Source organism: Megalopta genalis, chromosome 2 (genome assembly GCF_051020955.1).
Source record: "Megalopta genalis isolate 19385.01 chromosome 2, iyMegGena1_principal, whole genome shotgun sequence".
NCBI lineage: Eukaryota > Metazoa > Arthropoda > Insecta > Hymenoptera > Halictidae > Megalopta > Megalopta genalis.
The window spans coordinates 14,225,206-14,240,754 of NC_135014.1; the positions used below are offsets into that span (position 1 = coordinate 14,225,206).

Below are 15,549 nucleotides of genomic sequence, written 5' to 3' on the forward strand. Positions count from 1 at the left end.
AGTATCGCATGAAACGGAAATTAGATAAAAATAAATTGTTTCTCGAAACGATTTTGATAAGACTTGTGTCTTCATAATTTATACATTTTTATCATAAATGCATGAAATCCGCAGTCCGCTAATCAGATACACGTATCACACCTAGGACTATTCAAACTCATCAAATTGTTAATTTGCACGTTTCGGCGACGTATCGATCGCCTTACATAATTATATATCAAAGGCAAGCAAACGTGAACCCATGTCCGAGGTTCGAAATCCAAGAAGGTACGAACTTTCCGAAATTCTGGGTTAAAACGATCCAGCTGTTTCAACATTGGCCGCCACGAGGTTCCATTAAACCCAACCTACCGACTCGACTCTCCTCGAGAAACCGAGAAACAGTGCTCTTTTCGACACGTTCGTTCGTTTCCCTTTCGTAGCGTGCTACTGTGCGAAGGCTCGCAGCCACGTCCATGTGAAATTTTGCAAAAAAGCTCAGACATTTTTTTTTCAGCGCGCTATAACGTAACGAGGAGGCGCGTTTAACGTGACGAGGCCAGTCGGGAGGAGAGGAGGGGCCGAGAGGTGGCGAGACGAGACGAGACGAGACGAGACGAGACGAAACGCGAAGTCTAATAAAATCGATAACGCGTGGTTCGCCTCCTCGCTCGAGGAGGCTTTCGCCGTTATTCCCCTCGGTGAGTGGTCGCGCCGCGATTCACCGGGAATTAAAATTACAGGCGCGCGCGCGCGCGCGCGGGCGCTCGCGGCCGAGATATCGTTTCGCAAACGGTCGGTACCGGGCCGCGATAACAGTCAGACGCCGGCTGCGAGCCGCGAGATCTCTCCTCTCGCAGCTCCTCTCGGTTACTCTCAATCCCTCGCAGCTCCGCGCCGCATAAATCTCTCCCGTCGGTCTCCCTTTCGTATTACTCGTAAACGATCGCAACTGCATCCCGCAGAAAAGTCAGGTTCAAGGCTAACCAGATATGTACTCTTCGCGCGTTCTTCTTCCTCTTTCCTCCTGGTCCTCCTCGCCTCCTCCTTCGTTCTTCAACATCTCCCTCTGTGTTCGTTCTCCTCCTCATCCTCCACTTCGTCCTCCTTCTCGCCGTACATTTAATATACGACACCGTGGCCGGGAGGCAGGGGGAGGCATGCTTACGCAATCCTTTCACCGTTACTTTGTTCGCCCTACCTACCGTTCGTTCCAGGAATCCCTCGATCTCAGCCGCCGAATCGATGCGATTTTGGGCGAATTATCTTCGCGAAAATAATGGCCGGACAAGTCGATCGTACGCGTTCGGTATGAAAATCTGCCAGGATATTGGGAAGAGGAGGAATATTTAGGGTAGGAATAGTAGGTAGGAATAGTTTCGTTTTCAGGTTCAAAAATCGATTTCACACTGTAGGAAATTCATAGACAGATTGCAGAATTTATGTGTTCGTTATGAGCGAAGTTTCAAATAATGGAGATTTCAGAAGAATTTAAGAGCATTTGTGTGTATTATTTTGCAGTTATCATGCGATGCGGTTATTATAGAGAAAGAAATAAATTTCTATTTGACTCGTGTTGTTGCAACCGATGAAGATCACTTTTATCTTGCAGAAAGATCCGTAGTTATGAAAATGACTAGATGAAATATAAAGCAAAAGTATTTGAGGCTATCTGCCATTATGGCTCTGATAGTTTTCGAAATAATCATAAGGCAATTGCAAGGATCGCTTTCTGAGCTTTTCTAGTATCTATAAAAATCGGTGCTTGTCTCTTTGAGTGCTTATTAAAAGATTTTTATGTATCGGAACGACAAATACCAAATTTAGTCGACGTCGTTCGGTAAAGTTTCAGAAAGAAATGATTAAAATTTTGTAGAATGTGGTAATTTAAAAATGGAAAAATAAACATAAATTAAGAAATAATACTTTTACTTATCAACGATTTGATTGCCGCGCCACTCGTATCTGGGTGGCGGAATAATTTGTCGAGATTTAAAAATTAATTGTTACGCGAATCTATTATACCCTCCAAATTTTGTTTGGATCCGCAAAAAGTAAGGATATTGAAAACGTAAATGATGCTGTCGAACGACTTAACTTTTCAATTTTAATTTGGTTAAATAAAATGCTTTAATTTTATTAGATTGCTGAGTTGGCGTGTTGGTCACTATACTTCCATAGTTAAATTGTTCTAACCAGCATATTTGAACATCCAAAAAACGAAGTCAAATTAATAAAATCGTTTCTAAAACTATAACTATAAATGACTGGTTTTTGATTTTTTCTTTTATGGTTCCTGATATAAAATTATTTCCAGGAGAAATTTTTACGTACACTTCTCTATTGAAGTATATGTTATAAATCCTGTCTTGGCATTGCTATAAAACGATATACAATAGTCGCGTTTAGGGCTCTTATGTTAAATAAGTGAAAATAAATAAATGAAATTACACGTGAAACACTATGAAATATATATTATCGAATATTATTCTAGCTTTGCTTAAAAGGTAAAAGGTACGTGATATTTTAAAAAATATCATATATTTTAAATATTTTAAAGGTACGTGATATTTCAAATATTTTCAAATGTCCTTAGAAGTGGCGAATTAGTAGATATGACATTTTAACCAAGGACGGCAGTATAAGGGTTAAATATTGATAACGGAAGAACAACATTTCCGTCGATTCGAAATAAATGAATAATACTTAGCATCTGCTATTTAAAATGTTCATCGCGAGTTTCAGTTGATGTCGCATCACGGTTCAGAGAAACGATTCAGAGAAATCGATACTTTCCCAAAAAGCTTGCGGAGGATCTCGGCGAAATACATACGTAGTTCGGGGAGATGAATCATCGGTTCTTCCTACCAATTAATAGCAAACACCGGCTCGATCGTTTGATGAATGCCGGCCCGTCTCGGACGGTTTCACTTTTACCGCTGTTATAGCAGCGTTTGTCGAGTAGCTGTCGGTCGATTTCGCGGACGAGGAGAGAAAAAAATGACTGGTCGTAGAAAGTAAAAGGTGTGCTTTCGCAATTGTTCGGCCGCGGCCCCATGTTCCCAGAACATCGATAGCATACCGGGCGAGACGAGTGTTTTCTGAAGTCAATTCTAAAAATGCTTGCTGCGTTGGTCGCGCTTAAAAATAGCGACGAGGGATAAAAAACTGCAGCCGACTGCAAGGCGGACCGCGTGTCCTCGGTTTTTGGAAGCTCGCGAATCCGGCTAGACTAGCGTTTCCTGTCTGAGAGGCACGCATACCACCGTCGAAGGAGCGGAGAGATTTCTAACAAAGTTTCCTTCGTTCAGGTCTGTATGATGTCTGGCGCGGGTACCGAGAATATGGTCGGCAACAGCCGGACCATGGCGAACATCAAGCAAGAAATCGAGAATCCCACGACGCCGACTCAAAACTACCAGGTCTGCTCGCCGACCACCACTCTTCAACATCAAGAGGTATTTCTGCAATGGTTGCACTGTCCACGAAACTCGAGGATCGATAATGCTAGCCCGTTATAGTCCGCTGGTACACGTGGTGTATCGGTAACGCCGAACGAAAGGTCGATTGCTTTCACTTGGCGTCGTCTAATCGACGGTGTCCAATAGCAGGATCGATGAAACTTTTCCTTGCTGAAGAAACAACTACTAACACCGTCTCCGTGATTTCAGGTGATCTGTAGCAAGATCGAGGTGTCGACGGATTACGGGGGTGGCGGGGGCAGTCCTGAAAGTCCAGAGATGCATCATTGTTCCTCGACGACGCAGCCCCTGGGGACACCTGAGGTACGATACTGGGATTCAAACGGTTGAAATTGTTCCGTCGTTCGTCAGTTTGAGAAAGAACATTTTTCTGGTTTTAGGAAGGCGTCAAAGAGGAGGGCATGATACCCAGAAGGCTTTGCTTGGTGTGCGGGGACGTGGCTAGCGGGTTCCATTACGGGGTCGCTTCCTGTGAAGCGTGCAAAGCCTTTTTTAAAAGAACTATACAAGGTAAGGAGAGTTTCTTCGTACTTATAAATATTCTCTTTTGAACCGTTTTCCAGGTAGCACCACTCGATTGATAATAATTGCTCGGCACCACGAGTTGCCCTTAACACTGCTGCGTTCTATGCAACGTGTTTCTGTCTCGGGCTATCGAACAAATTGCTACAGGCTTAGACAACATTCGTTTAGTCTAAGTTAGGAGCTGTAGAATAAAAAGAAACGAATAAACAGGCAGCAAGATGATTTGGAGCTTCTAGCCGTTTGTAAATGATGCACTGGTGCTACCTGGGCAAGGACCATGTATATTACGATAAAATAGCGAGTAATTTCACAGGTAATATCGAGTATACGTGTCCGGCGAATGGCGAGTGTGAAATAAACAAGCGCCGGAGGAAAGCGTGTCAGGCGTGCAGGTTTCAGAAGTGCCTTCGACAGGGCATGCTGAAGGAAGGTGTCCGGCTTGATCGAGTCCGAGGAGGCAGGCAAAAGTACAGAAGATCTACCGATCCCTACACGCCGGTGAAGACGGCTCCATTGGAAGGTGATTCTCTTTGAATCCTATTTCGTGAAACGCATTGCTTTTAACCCTCGCAATACTGACAGTGCTGAAGAAGAGTGTGCCGATGATCCTTTGCTTCTGCGACCGTTTTGAAACGAGTCTCAAGGATGGATATCATTAATTTCTGCATTGCTAATCACACATTTAATTTATATGCTTACCTAACATAAGTAAACAATGAACGTCGATAGCGTCAGGGTCGAACTAGACCCAGCATTGTATGGCGAGGGTTAATATCGGTAGATCCATGTAGAATGCACGGTGAGCCACAATAAGACTGATTAAATCTGGATATTTTATTGTTTCTAGCAAACGTAGGGACAGGAGCTTCTAACGAAATAATAAGTAAGCTATCGGCTCCTCTCAATTTGCGTTAATGGATGGTCGATGAACGCGGTTCTTGTTAGTCGCGGCACAAAAATTTCTCGGTTTAAACGCGCGTCTCGTATTCCCATGCAAAACGTGGCGAGACCGAAACGATAAACGGTTTTATCTATTGCTAGATAATAAAATGCTGGAAGCTCTGGCTGCTTGCGAACCCGACATGCTGCAAGTCTCTAATCTCTCCCATACTCTCGATACGGATCAGAGGATCCTAGGACAACTGTCGGACCTGTACGATCGGGAATTAGTTGGGATAATCGGTAAACAAGCATTTTTTTTCTAAAGTGACGTCTATGTTACAATTGGGACTCAAATAATTCTTGAATGATTTACACGGTACTGATGATTGCAAGGTTGGGCGAAGCAGATCCCAGGATTCAGTACGTTGGCTCTGAACGATCAGATGCGACTGTTGCAAAGCACGTGGGCCGAGATCTTGACGTTTAGTCTTGCATGGAGGAGTATGCCGAATAACGGTAGATTAAGGTTCGCCCAGGATTTCACCCTTGACGAGCGACTGGCGCGTGAATGTCACTGTACGGAGCTTTACACGCACGTAAGTAGCATTTTCAAATCTTCATTTAACTCGGCAACTACACTGTTGCACTGTTAGACTAGTTTCCCAACCATAATTGGCATTCAACTCCGTTTTCGAAGTTTCATTTTGTTTCCTCCATGGGATTGGAAGTTAGATTGAAAATAAAGTGGACAAACTTCACTGCAACCTGGGACTCCTATGTTCCCAAAATCTCTACAACGTGCACGTTGGACGATTATGTTCTGCAGTTGATCAAAACCTACCGAATCTACGAGGATATTAACTGTTTTTCTGCTTTCTCAGTGCATCCAAATCGTGGAGAGGCTTCAGCGGTTGGGTCTGACCAGAGAAGAGTATTACATGTTGAAAGCATTGATACTGGCGAACAGTGACGCGAGGTCCGACGAGCCGCAGGCACTCTATCGTTTCCGGGATGCAATACTGAACTCATTATCGGATTGCGTAGCAACGGTGCGACCTGGACAGGCACTGCGAGCCACCCAAAACATGTTCCTAGTGTTGCCAAGTCTCAGGCAGGTGGACGGTATTGTTCGTAGATTCTGGTCGAGCGTGTACCGAACGGGGAAGGTACCGATGAACAAGTTGTTCGTGGAGATGCTGGAGGCAGCTTACTACCGATGAAGCGTCAACTGACGATGAAAATTGCTTTTCAAAACCAACAAATTCAAACCTGAAGGACTCTGTACAGAACTGCACACCGTTCGACGGCGAACGGTGTCAATGTTCCACTTACGACACTCTGGCAATGAGCATGATAGAGCAGCTTCCTAGGCATCTCTGGGAGTGTCAGTGAGCCGATAGTGAGATAGAGAGAGCGAGAGAGAGAGAGAGAGAGAGAGAGAGAGAGAGAGAGAGAGAGAGAGAGAGAGAGAGAGAGGAAAATAGAGAGTGGCGGAGAGAGGAGACAGAGGGGATACTGTGCGTGTATGCGGTTCTATTTGTTTTTCGTTCACAAGGAAGACTCCCAGGAAACAAGGAAAATAGATAAAAAAAGGGCTTTATTTTTCACAGAGCAGGAATCAGGGTTTTTCGGCCGGTGATTACCCAGCAATCGTTGGAAACTCGAGGGAGGGAGAGAGAGACAAAATGAGAAATCGTGTTTTAGGGACGTAGGCAGGCACACGCTCTTTCGTCGAAGTAACCAAACTTTCCTTTTCGAGTACCCCTTTTACAGGTACGGAGAAAACTAAAACTTGATGTTATTTCAGGATAGGGTACGGTACCTAGTACAAGACGCGCGAGACGCTTTATCCCTTGAGGCTCTCGCTTTAGGATAGTTCTATAAACGAAAAAGTCTGTCCGATCTGGGCGGAGCAACCTACCAAATAAACAGAGCAAACAAAAAAGTATAGGAACAAAAGAAACGTACGTTTTCGTTTGCGCTCGAGAAGACACACCGACGCGCCGGTTGTCGTAGAAATCAAAGCGAGAGGGAAGAATAATTATACGGAATAGGAGGTTTTACCAATTCCGATGACCTTGGTAAGCGTCGTCGAGGTTGACGTTCCGAGGCCTTGGCTTTCGAGATATACAGACAAATATGTTTGAACATCTCAAATATTTCGCTTGAAAAAGTGCAAAACATCGACGTTGGCTATCACACGTTTCTAGGTCATCGAATTTGGTCGGTAATCTTCTCTTCCAGCTAATTATCGTAGAAGAGGAGAGGAAAGAAGCGAACGTAATCGACTGTGGGTGTTTGACATTACATATAGTTAGCATCGTGTTACCAAATGACTACCAGAGTTCAATCAAAAAGATTCGACGCGCTGGCTGCAGTTGTTTTAGCAACGTCTTTTCTCCGGCGGAGGGGGGTCTGTCAATTTTCGGGGGGACTGAGGAAAAAAAGAGAAGACAGTGACTCTTATATTTTTCATAAATCGTCGACGAGAGAAGAGTACGTCGTTTTGTATAGTAGAGTAACAAAAACTGCACGTTTTAATACCATCGAATCCGTGTCGACCGATGCGAAATGTAAAAAGAAACGAAACCTACAGATGTGCGTGTAATACCGTTGCATTGAGCATCCATAGTTTTAGTTCAGTGCGAGAGAGTGTGTGTGTGTGTGTGTGCATGTGTGTGTGTGTGAGAGAGAGCGAGAGAGGGAGGAATGAATTTAGCATGTGCCGTTGTACAAATCGAACCAAGTTAGCGCGAAACAAGAGCTGGGCTGGCCAGTGAACAATGTAAAAAGATAAGAAGACACTGAGCGAAAGAATGGCTGGATCGTTCTCCATGTCGGGTCATGCTGGTACTTTGTTTTATTTGTTCCACGCTTGAAGGAAAATGTGAGATGTTGGCGTGAGAGAAAAATTGTTTCTGAAGGCGTATCCCTGGCCTGGTCGCCAGGTTCTCTTGGCAAAGAGAGTGGAAGTGAGAGTGAAGGAGAGAGAAAGATGAAAATTTAATCGATTGTTGAAATGATTGCGGACAAAAATGAGAAATGTTATTCGCGCGTGCCACACAGAGAGCGTAGGAGAATATATATTATTATATATTATTATATTATATGTATTCAGGGATCTTTATTGTCTAGTTACTACTGTTACCGGGATAACCGCAGCACACGCGGCTCCCGCGCATAATATTATCGCTTTCCTCGAAGCGTGCGAAAATTGAAAATCGAAGAAATCGGTACGACGTCGTCTCGGAGCTGCTACTCACACGCAAAGGTTTATTTGTTTTTCGAAAGACACGCTTTTTCGAAGCAAAATTGTTCAGCGAGGTTTTTCTTTTTCCGGCTCGCGCCGACTCGTCGGCCCTCCGTTTCGTTGTTTGGCATAAGGTTCAAGGAAGTATGAAAGAAGAATTTATGTTGTCCAACACCTGTTTCGTGTTCCGCTAAACAACAGGTGAAACGTGTACACTTTTTTAGAAATTTCTGTTTCTAACAAATTCAATTTTTTAAGTAAAGGAAATCGTTGAAACAAATGTGTCTCGTGCGAAACGATACTATAAGCTCTTCGAACATATAATGGCATAATTCTTTTTTCGGTCATTACGAACATTTAAATACAATTAAATGAAGCTTGAAGCAAATCGGGAACATGGACGATTTTAAACGATTTCGAACGTCTTATTACGTTATGAAAAATGTACCGTTGTATTTCGGAGAGCCTCTATGACCGTTTCGTTGAAGTCAACAAATACCGAAAGTTGGAAGTATGACTGTTTTTCAAAATTTAGGTTCTCAGAAACTGAAGGCGATGGAGAAAAGTGTTCAGACTCGTGTTCAAACTCGTGTTCAAACTCGTGTTCAGCGCAACCAGGTCTATGAGAGTGATCTATTGGCTAACGGAACATGGACAAATAGTTGAAGATTGTTGGGCAGGGCTGTTGTATGGTAACGTTGTGGATAAATGATGAGATGGTATTTTTATTGTGATTAAACGTTGAAATTCTACCAACGGAGCCGTCGAGCCGGCCGGTACCCGGCAGTTTCTGCGGACAGTCGTGCAAAAAATGTTTTAGAGTGCAATAATATTAGGAGACACGCGACTGGGGTGCATTGTTTCCGTCGATCGATCGGTCGCCATGTCCTTTTCAGTTTCTTCTTCGTTTTTGTTTTTTGTACCTTCGGCTCCTTGAACATTCAATCTCCTTCGTTTATTAGCAAATACCTTTTCCTGGTCTATACGAACGATTTCGTTGTCGTTGTAGGAGTAGATGCAATAAAAAGACTCGCGCGAACAGGGAGAACAATTGCGGTCCAAAAAGATCCAAGGGTTAAAGATGCTTGAAACGTATCGCGTTGTTTCTGGTTACTTCGAAAGAGGCGGCGAGATCTTTCGTGGATCATCTATCTCAAGATCTGTTACGACTGGATCAGATCGACAGAGACGCGGACGGTCGCGGGCACGATGTTACCTATGTTCCATGAATGAAACGCTGGAAAATGAAATGCGTATTTCCCGTGTGTGTCGCGCGATCATTGCGAGCAAAGGGCCAGAAAGAGAAATATTTTTACGGATCCTAAGGTCATTAGGTTGTATTGTCCACGACTTTGACGAGCATTTCCTTTCTGTACGTTTTATCGATTCGCCGTCGAGGTAGAATCATAGTCTCAGGGTTTCAGACAAACAAACAAAACAAACAACCAACAAATGATACAAATTTAGACACATATAAATAGATAAGGCGCGCGAGTATATTTGTGGAGCAAAAGATTATAATAGTAATGATAATAATAACGATTATTATGCCGACGATGATGGTGATGATGATGATGATGATGATGACGACGATGATGATGATGATGATGATGATGATGATGATAATGATGATGACGATGATTATTATGATGATGATGATGATAATGATGATGATGGTGGTGGTGGTGATGATGATGATGATGATGATGAGAACGATGAGTGATGATGATAATGATGATGGTGACGAGGACGAGGATGACGTTGGTGGTAACAATAATGATAAAGAATATTAATATTAATATTAATGATGATCATGATGATAATAAAGATAACGATAACACGGAATGTTTGAAAGTGACTTATTATCAGACTGCTTGATATGTTCGCGACAGTAACGATTAGACAACACGCATACAAAGCTTTCGTGGAACAATTCTAATCCTATAGAGTACGGCGACCTAGAAAAATCTGGAAAAACCTTTTCCCGAAGAAGATTGATTTTTCTCTTGGATCCAAACAATCATTTTCTTTTCTATCGTCGAAAATAATAGGCTGGCCTCCGTAACGCATTCCTATTGTGACAATATTGACAAAAGTTATTTAGTTGACAGGCGTTAGCATCGATCGTCATTCGATGTAGGTACCTCCGCCCGCCGGTAACGATTCGATTGGGGTCCATCACCGGAAGAACAAAAATAATCCGTCGTGGTTCGTTAGTTTCGGTGTAACGAGCGCGGCCGAGTATCTTCCCCCGTCTTTTTCCCTCGAGTTTTTTGCAAACGGCTAATTCGCTCTAGGACGAACGGGAAAGTCTGCATTAATTCGAGCCTCGTGCGAACAAAAGACCGAGAGGACACGGAAGAGTAGCGTTGAAACGATTAAAGCGGTAGCACGGAGGCTCGGTTGTTACGGGAAACAGTGGAGAGACCGTTGAACGACTGCGAACCAAAACGATTGCGTGTCTGCTACTGCTACTGCAACTACGCTATTGCTACCCCTGCTGTGCTTCCTCTTCCGTGCGTGTAGGAAGGGGTTCTTGTAAATAGACGGCCGCCCTTTGTCCTCGGCGATAGGCCTCGTAACAATAAAAATCTCTCGCGGAGCTCGAAGGATTTCGCGGACCACCTGTACTCTTGGCGTTCATGGCACTCGGCCAGCGTTTACTTGGACGCCGCAGCGTGCGCAAGACGACGCGATTATCCGGGGAACGTGGAAAATCCAATGGAAAAGGAATTTGAACGTTAACACACCGTTTTGGCCGTCCGCGTGCCACTGTATATCGAATCTTACGTAGCACGACCGCTCTAGTTTCTATAAAATGTTTTACCAATCTTACGCCGAACGTGGAACGAAATTCCGCACTTCCATCGGTCAATTGCACGACCTATCTCACGACCCTTTGCACTCGAAGCTATTTTAACTCTAACTTAACTCTAATAGTTTTTCCATTTTATGTGTCTTATAGCGCGTTTTGTGAATACGAAATTGAGTCTTGTAGATCGTACAAAAATTACACTTTGTTAAATATTAATATAAATTTCAACAGTTCTTTTTTTTAAATAGAAATTAATTCGGTAACGTAAACATTGTTTTGGAAGAGTTGCAAAGTTGTTAATTTTAACGAATAAATAATTAATTTAATTTGAATAGCAAGATTTGCTTCGTCATATACGATCAAGATAAACTTAATTATGCTTGAAAATAAATAAAAAAAAAGACACAACGATTGTCTAGTCGACGGTAACCGGCTCCACTATCCTAGTGAATTCTCGATGCCCGTTTCCATCGCACTCGATGCGAATCCCACGCTGTTTGCTGCAACATTCGAACGAAGTCAACACACCGGGAAGATTGCTCTACCGACGAATTATCCAAAAGCTGTAAAAATTCGGCTTTACCTGTCGCGATCCTCCGCGGCCCCGGCATTGTAAAACCATCGAAAGGTTTCCTCCACGCCCGTATCCGAACTTCCGGGTTTCTTCGACTCGATGCGACCTATCCGAGACCAGTTATCTCGCCACTGATCTGGCCGGTCACCCGCGGACCCGATAGTCGAGGTAACTACTCGTGGGATCACGGCGGCGCGACTCGAAAATTCGCTGCCCACCTTCGGCCCCCCCGGAACCGAAGGTTCCCTTATCTCGACCCGATAGACGGCAGAGTTCTGGATGCTCCGGGGACTCGTCCCTGGAGCCGAGTGGCCGCCATCTTTTCGGTAAACCGGCTGCCGGCCGTGGAAGTCGTTGACCAAGCCGGGGACCTCGTTCTCCCGAATTCTATCAGTATGAACGCGACTTCGCCCGATCGTGGTGGTTTTTACGTGCAACATCACCGGGTCACTTGTATTCACGGAACCGCGATACTCTTCCCCCCGCTTGCCGGCAGTATTCTCTTGATCTTCGGAATTCATGAGCGCATAAACTGCGGCAGGATCTTCTCTGCCCCTCGTACGCCCGGGATCGGCTCTCGCAATTTCAGTGCTCGCCGTTCCGGCGGAATCCAATTCCTTTATCCCTTCTGCCAGCCCGACATTCATAGTTCCCGGCCCATGATCTCGGATCCAGCTCGCTGAAAAATCACCCCCGACCGGCGTAAACGGTGTATCGGTCTCTGATACCGGCGATGTAATTGGCCGAGCGTCTTCCCCGTCGACGGCTCCGGCCACGCTCGATTTACCCGCGACAAAACCGCCGATCTGCTCGGTACCACGGAAATGATCGGAGCTTTCCTCTTTCTCCGCTGTCATCTTTATCCCTTGACGCTTGTTAGTCGGATCGTCCGCGCGCTTCTCGTCGGAAGCTTCGACTTTTAAATTTACAGAGGTTCCCTCCGTTTCGGTGGTGTCCCCAGACGGTCGCGTCGTTGTCGCATCAAAGGCTGAAGCCGTGGCGATCGGAGATAATTTCGTCCCATTTATTTCTTGGCGCTCTTGCGTCGCGGACCGATCTGTCTGCCAAGAGCCTTTGTCCGCGCCGTTGACAGCTGGGTCGTCGTTCTTGACGGAATTATCGAAATTATGAATGCTGAATTTCTGATCGCTCGACGTTTGCGTCGTGGATCTCGCGTTCGTTGCGAAAGTGTTCGCATCGAATGGAGTGGGCGCAACGATGCTCGCAAGTGTAGAGGAACCGAATCTGACGTACGATTTCGTTGTATCGGAAGTTGCAAGGGTAGTTAGGTCAATTTTAGTCGTACGGCTGGATTCTTCGGGGTTTGACAAAGCGATGGTAGAAGTCAGACTTTCGGCGGAGCTACTCGTCTCTGTGCTCCGATTGGTGAAAGCATCCCAACTGTTGCGATAAAGAAAACGATACGAACGTTAGATTTAAGAAATTGTTTAACCCTGGAACGATCTCGCAACATTTTGTATTTCCCTGCAAACGTGTCAATTAATACTCTAAAGCACCCTTCCAACCTATGCCGTACTTTATGAAGGAGCAAACAAAAATTGTTTTTACAAATTTCGTATCGATTTTTTGGATCTTTTTAAATATCTCGAATATCGTACGTAATACTTGAATGATTAAGATTCGATTTTGGCTGGCAACCCTGTAACGTTACTTATAATAGAAGGAAAATAGAAGAGTGTCGTTCTAGGGTTAATAGCGGCCCGGAATTTCGCGGAGCAAACATCGTCGAACGTAAAAGCATAACTGCAACGAAAATTTCCACGGTAATTTCACCGTAAACCCTTGAACATCTTGCACATTTTCTGACGTTGATACGAACCCGCTGGTGGCTGAAAAGACGGGCTTCGTGATATCGGAGGGTTCCACGGTTTCAGAGTAAGCGGCCGCTAGAATTCTGAAAAGACGACCCAGTTTCTCTCTTAAAATCGAGCCCTCCGGTTGCGCCCTTTGCAGGAGCAACAGTCTCGACCAGTCGGACTTCAAAGCACCAAAGGGCAGCTCGGTCACCGTGGATGTGAACTTGCCAATCATCGTATCGGTCGCCGCCGGATCCTCCGGATGGACTTTTGACAAATAGTCCTCGAGCTCGGCGATATCGAATCTCGTGCAATCGACCGGCGACGCTGTCGAGGAACTTGCCCCTGCGAGAAAACCCGTAATAGTTCGTATCTCTAGCTCTCTTTCTTCCTAATTAACCGCCACGGTGTATGTATCTGTCTCGAATCGACGCTAGTTTGCTATCGTGTACCGCGTTCACGAAGATTATTATTATCTCTACAATCGATACACTTTTCGATAAATTTTACGTTGACACGTCTACGTTTTCTTTCTTTTCCAGTTCACGAGGGCAGTGGAGCTGGTTACTGTGGCATGTCCAATTGCTGGCCTTCGGTTTCTTTTCTTTTCTCTTTCGTTTATTTTTGAATTAAATAATTTAACGTATCTTATACGTTAAATATAATAGTTAATTATACCCCTTTGGAGCGTTTTCTTTACTTTCCTTTACTTGTTAACAAATAAATTTAATATGTCTTATGCGACAATTACAAAGTTAATTATGCTTTCGGTTCGTTTTCTTTTCTTTCATTTCATTTATGTTAGAATTACAAAATTTAACGTATCTTACGCGATAAATATAATAGTTAATTATGCCTTTGGATCGTTCTCTTTACTTTCCTTTACTTGTTAATTAATAAATTTAATATGTCTTATGCGATAATTACAAAGTTAATTATGCTTTCGGTTCGTTTTCTTTTCTTTCATTTTATCTATGTTAGAAATACAAAATTTAACGTATCTTACGCGATAAATGTAAAGTTAATTATGCCTTCGGTTCGTTTTTCTTCTTTTATTTATATTTGAATTGAAATATTTAACGTATATTATGCGATAAATATTAAGTTAATTGTGCGTTCGGTTCGTTTCCTTTTTCTTTTATTTATTTTTGAGTGAACAAATTTAATCTGTCTTATGCGATGGATATATACATAGTTAATTATGCACAAAAACAAATCGAAAGCGCCTGTCGATTGGTCAACTCCCAGTAATCGGCTCCGCCATCCTATCTAATTCGAAGGAATGAACTTACTATGAAAAGCAGACACGATCAAAGCCAGGGAGTAGATATGCACACGCGGAAGAACCTCTCGCGCCATGATCGCTGCGCTAACTGATCGCGAGACCGGCCGGCGTATTCTATTTCGTCGGAATCGGCGCATTTAGCGAATGCTCGCGGATTCCTGCGACATGCGACAGATTCTGGCAAGAAGTGACACTTGCGACTTCACCTGCCATTACGACAGGTCGTTCCTCTCGAAAAAAAAAACGGACGCCGCAAACCGTCGAGTCGTGTTCGGTCAATTTAATCGCGTTTTATTTAAGCTTCATCGGTTGCTAACAATTCGCTAGAATTTTAACTAATTGTGTGCAACGACGAATTCGGACACCGTGGACAATTATCTTCGATTCCATTTTATTCTATCCGAATCTAACCGAAGTCTGTCAAACTGTTAAAACGGTGGACAGATCTCGACGAAACACAGTTCAATCGCGTTTTATTTAATTCTTCGTCGGCTTCAGAACTGACTAAGTCAAATAAAGAATTTGACAGACATTAGTAGAATTTCAGTTGGACACTATTTATTACTCGCACACGTCTTCATCCCTACAAAACTTTTCGCCATTTTCTTTGTAACGTACGCTCGATTTAAGATATTTGTTTAATTATTTTCAACGGAAGCGTCTCTATATATATAGATTCAAGAATTCGCGATAAATAAATAAAATGAATAAAATAAAATAAAATAAAATAAGATAAAATAAGATAAGATAATATAAGATAAAATAAGATAAAATAAAATAAAATAAAATAAAATAAAATAAAATAATAAATAAATAAAATAAAATAAATGCAAAATGCGAAACTGGTCATTTGAATCGCTATGATAGATTCAGTGTCAAGAATTCAATACAGTTCTGACCGAATTCTGTGCATCGATGAATTCGAACACCGCTTAACGTT

At 43.4% G+C, this 15,549-nt stretch overlaps 2 protein-coding genes across 6 annotated transcripts in view; one reads left to right on the forward strand and one right to left on the reverse strand.

Annotated features, from left to right (window-relative positions):
• Positions 1-9,963, forward strand: part of ERR (estrogen-related receptor) — a 27,863-nt gene extending 17,900 nt beyond the window's left edge. For 2 of the 5 annotated variants that reach the window (XM_033468505.2, XM_033468503.2), the window contains exons 2-9: positions 3,291-3,437; positions 3,651-3,764; positions 3,842-3,971; positions 4,285-4,506; positions 4,834-4,869; positions 5,028-5,168; positions 5,262-5,464; positions 5,750-9,963. In XM_033468505.2, the coding sequence (XP_033324396.1) occupies positions 3,297-3,437; positions 3,651-3,764; positions 3,842-3,971; positions 4,285-4,506; positions 4,834-4,869; positions 5,028-5,168; positions 5,262-5,464; positions 5,750-6,088 (1,326 nt within the window). In that variant the 5' untranslated portion in view covers positions 3,291-3,296 and the 3' untranslated portion in view covers positions 6,089-9,963. The remainder of the gene's footprint in view (positions 1-3,290; positions 3,438-3,650; positions 3,765-3,841; positions 3,972-4,284; positions 4,507-4,833; positions 4,870-5,027; positions 5,169-5,261; positions 5,465-5,749) is intronic. The other 3 variants (XM_033468504.2, XM_033468507.2, XM_033468508.2) reach the window with 3 other exon arrangements.
• On the reverse strand, positions 9,963-14,687 carry LOC117219302 (uncharacterized). The gene is made up of 4 exons (XM_033468340.2): positions 14,617-14,687; positions 13,348-13,669; positions 11,517-12,908; positions 9,963-11,433 (listed from the first exon to the last, which is right to left on the reverse strand). Exons 1-4 carry the CDS (start codon positions 14,681-14,683, stop codon positions 11,349-11,351), a joined length of 1,866 nt encoding a protein of 621 aa, XP_033324231.2. The 5' UTR covers positions 14,684-14,687; the 3' UTR covers positions 9,963-11,348.
• Positions 14,688-15,549: the final 862 nt, after the last annotated feature.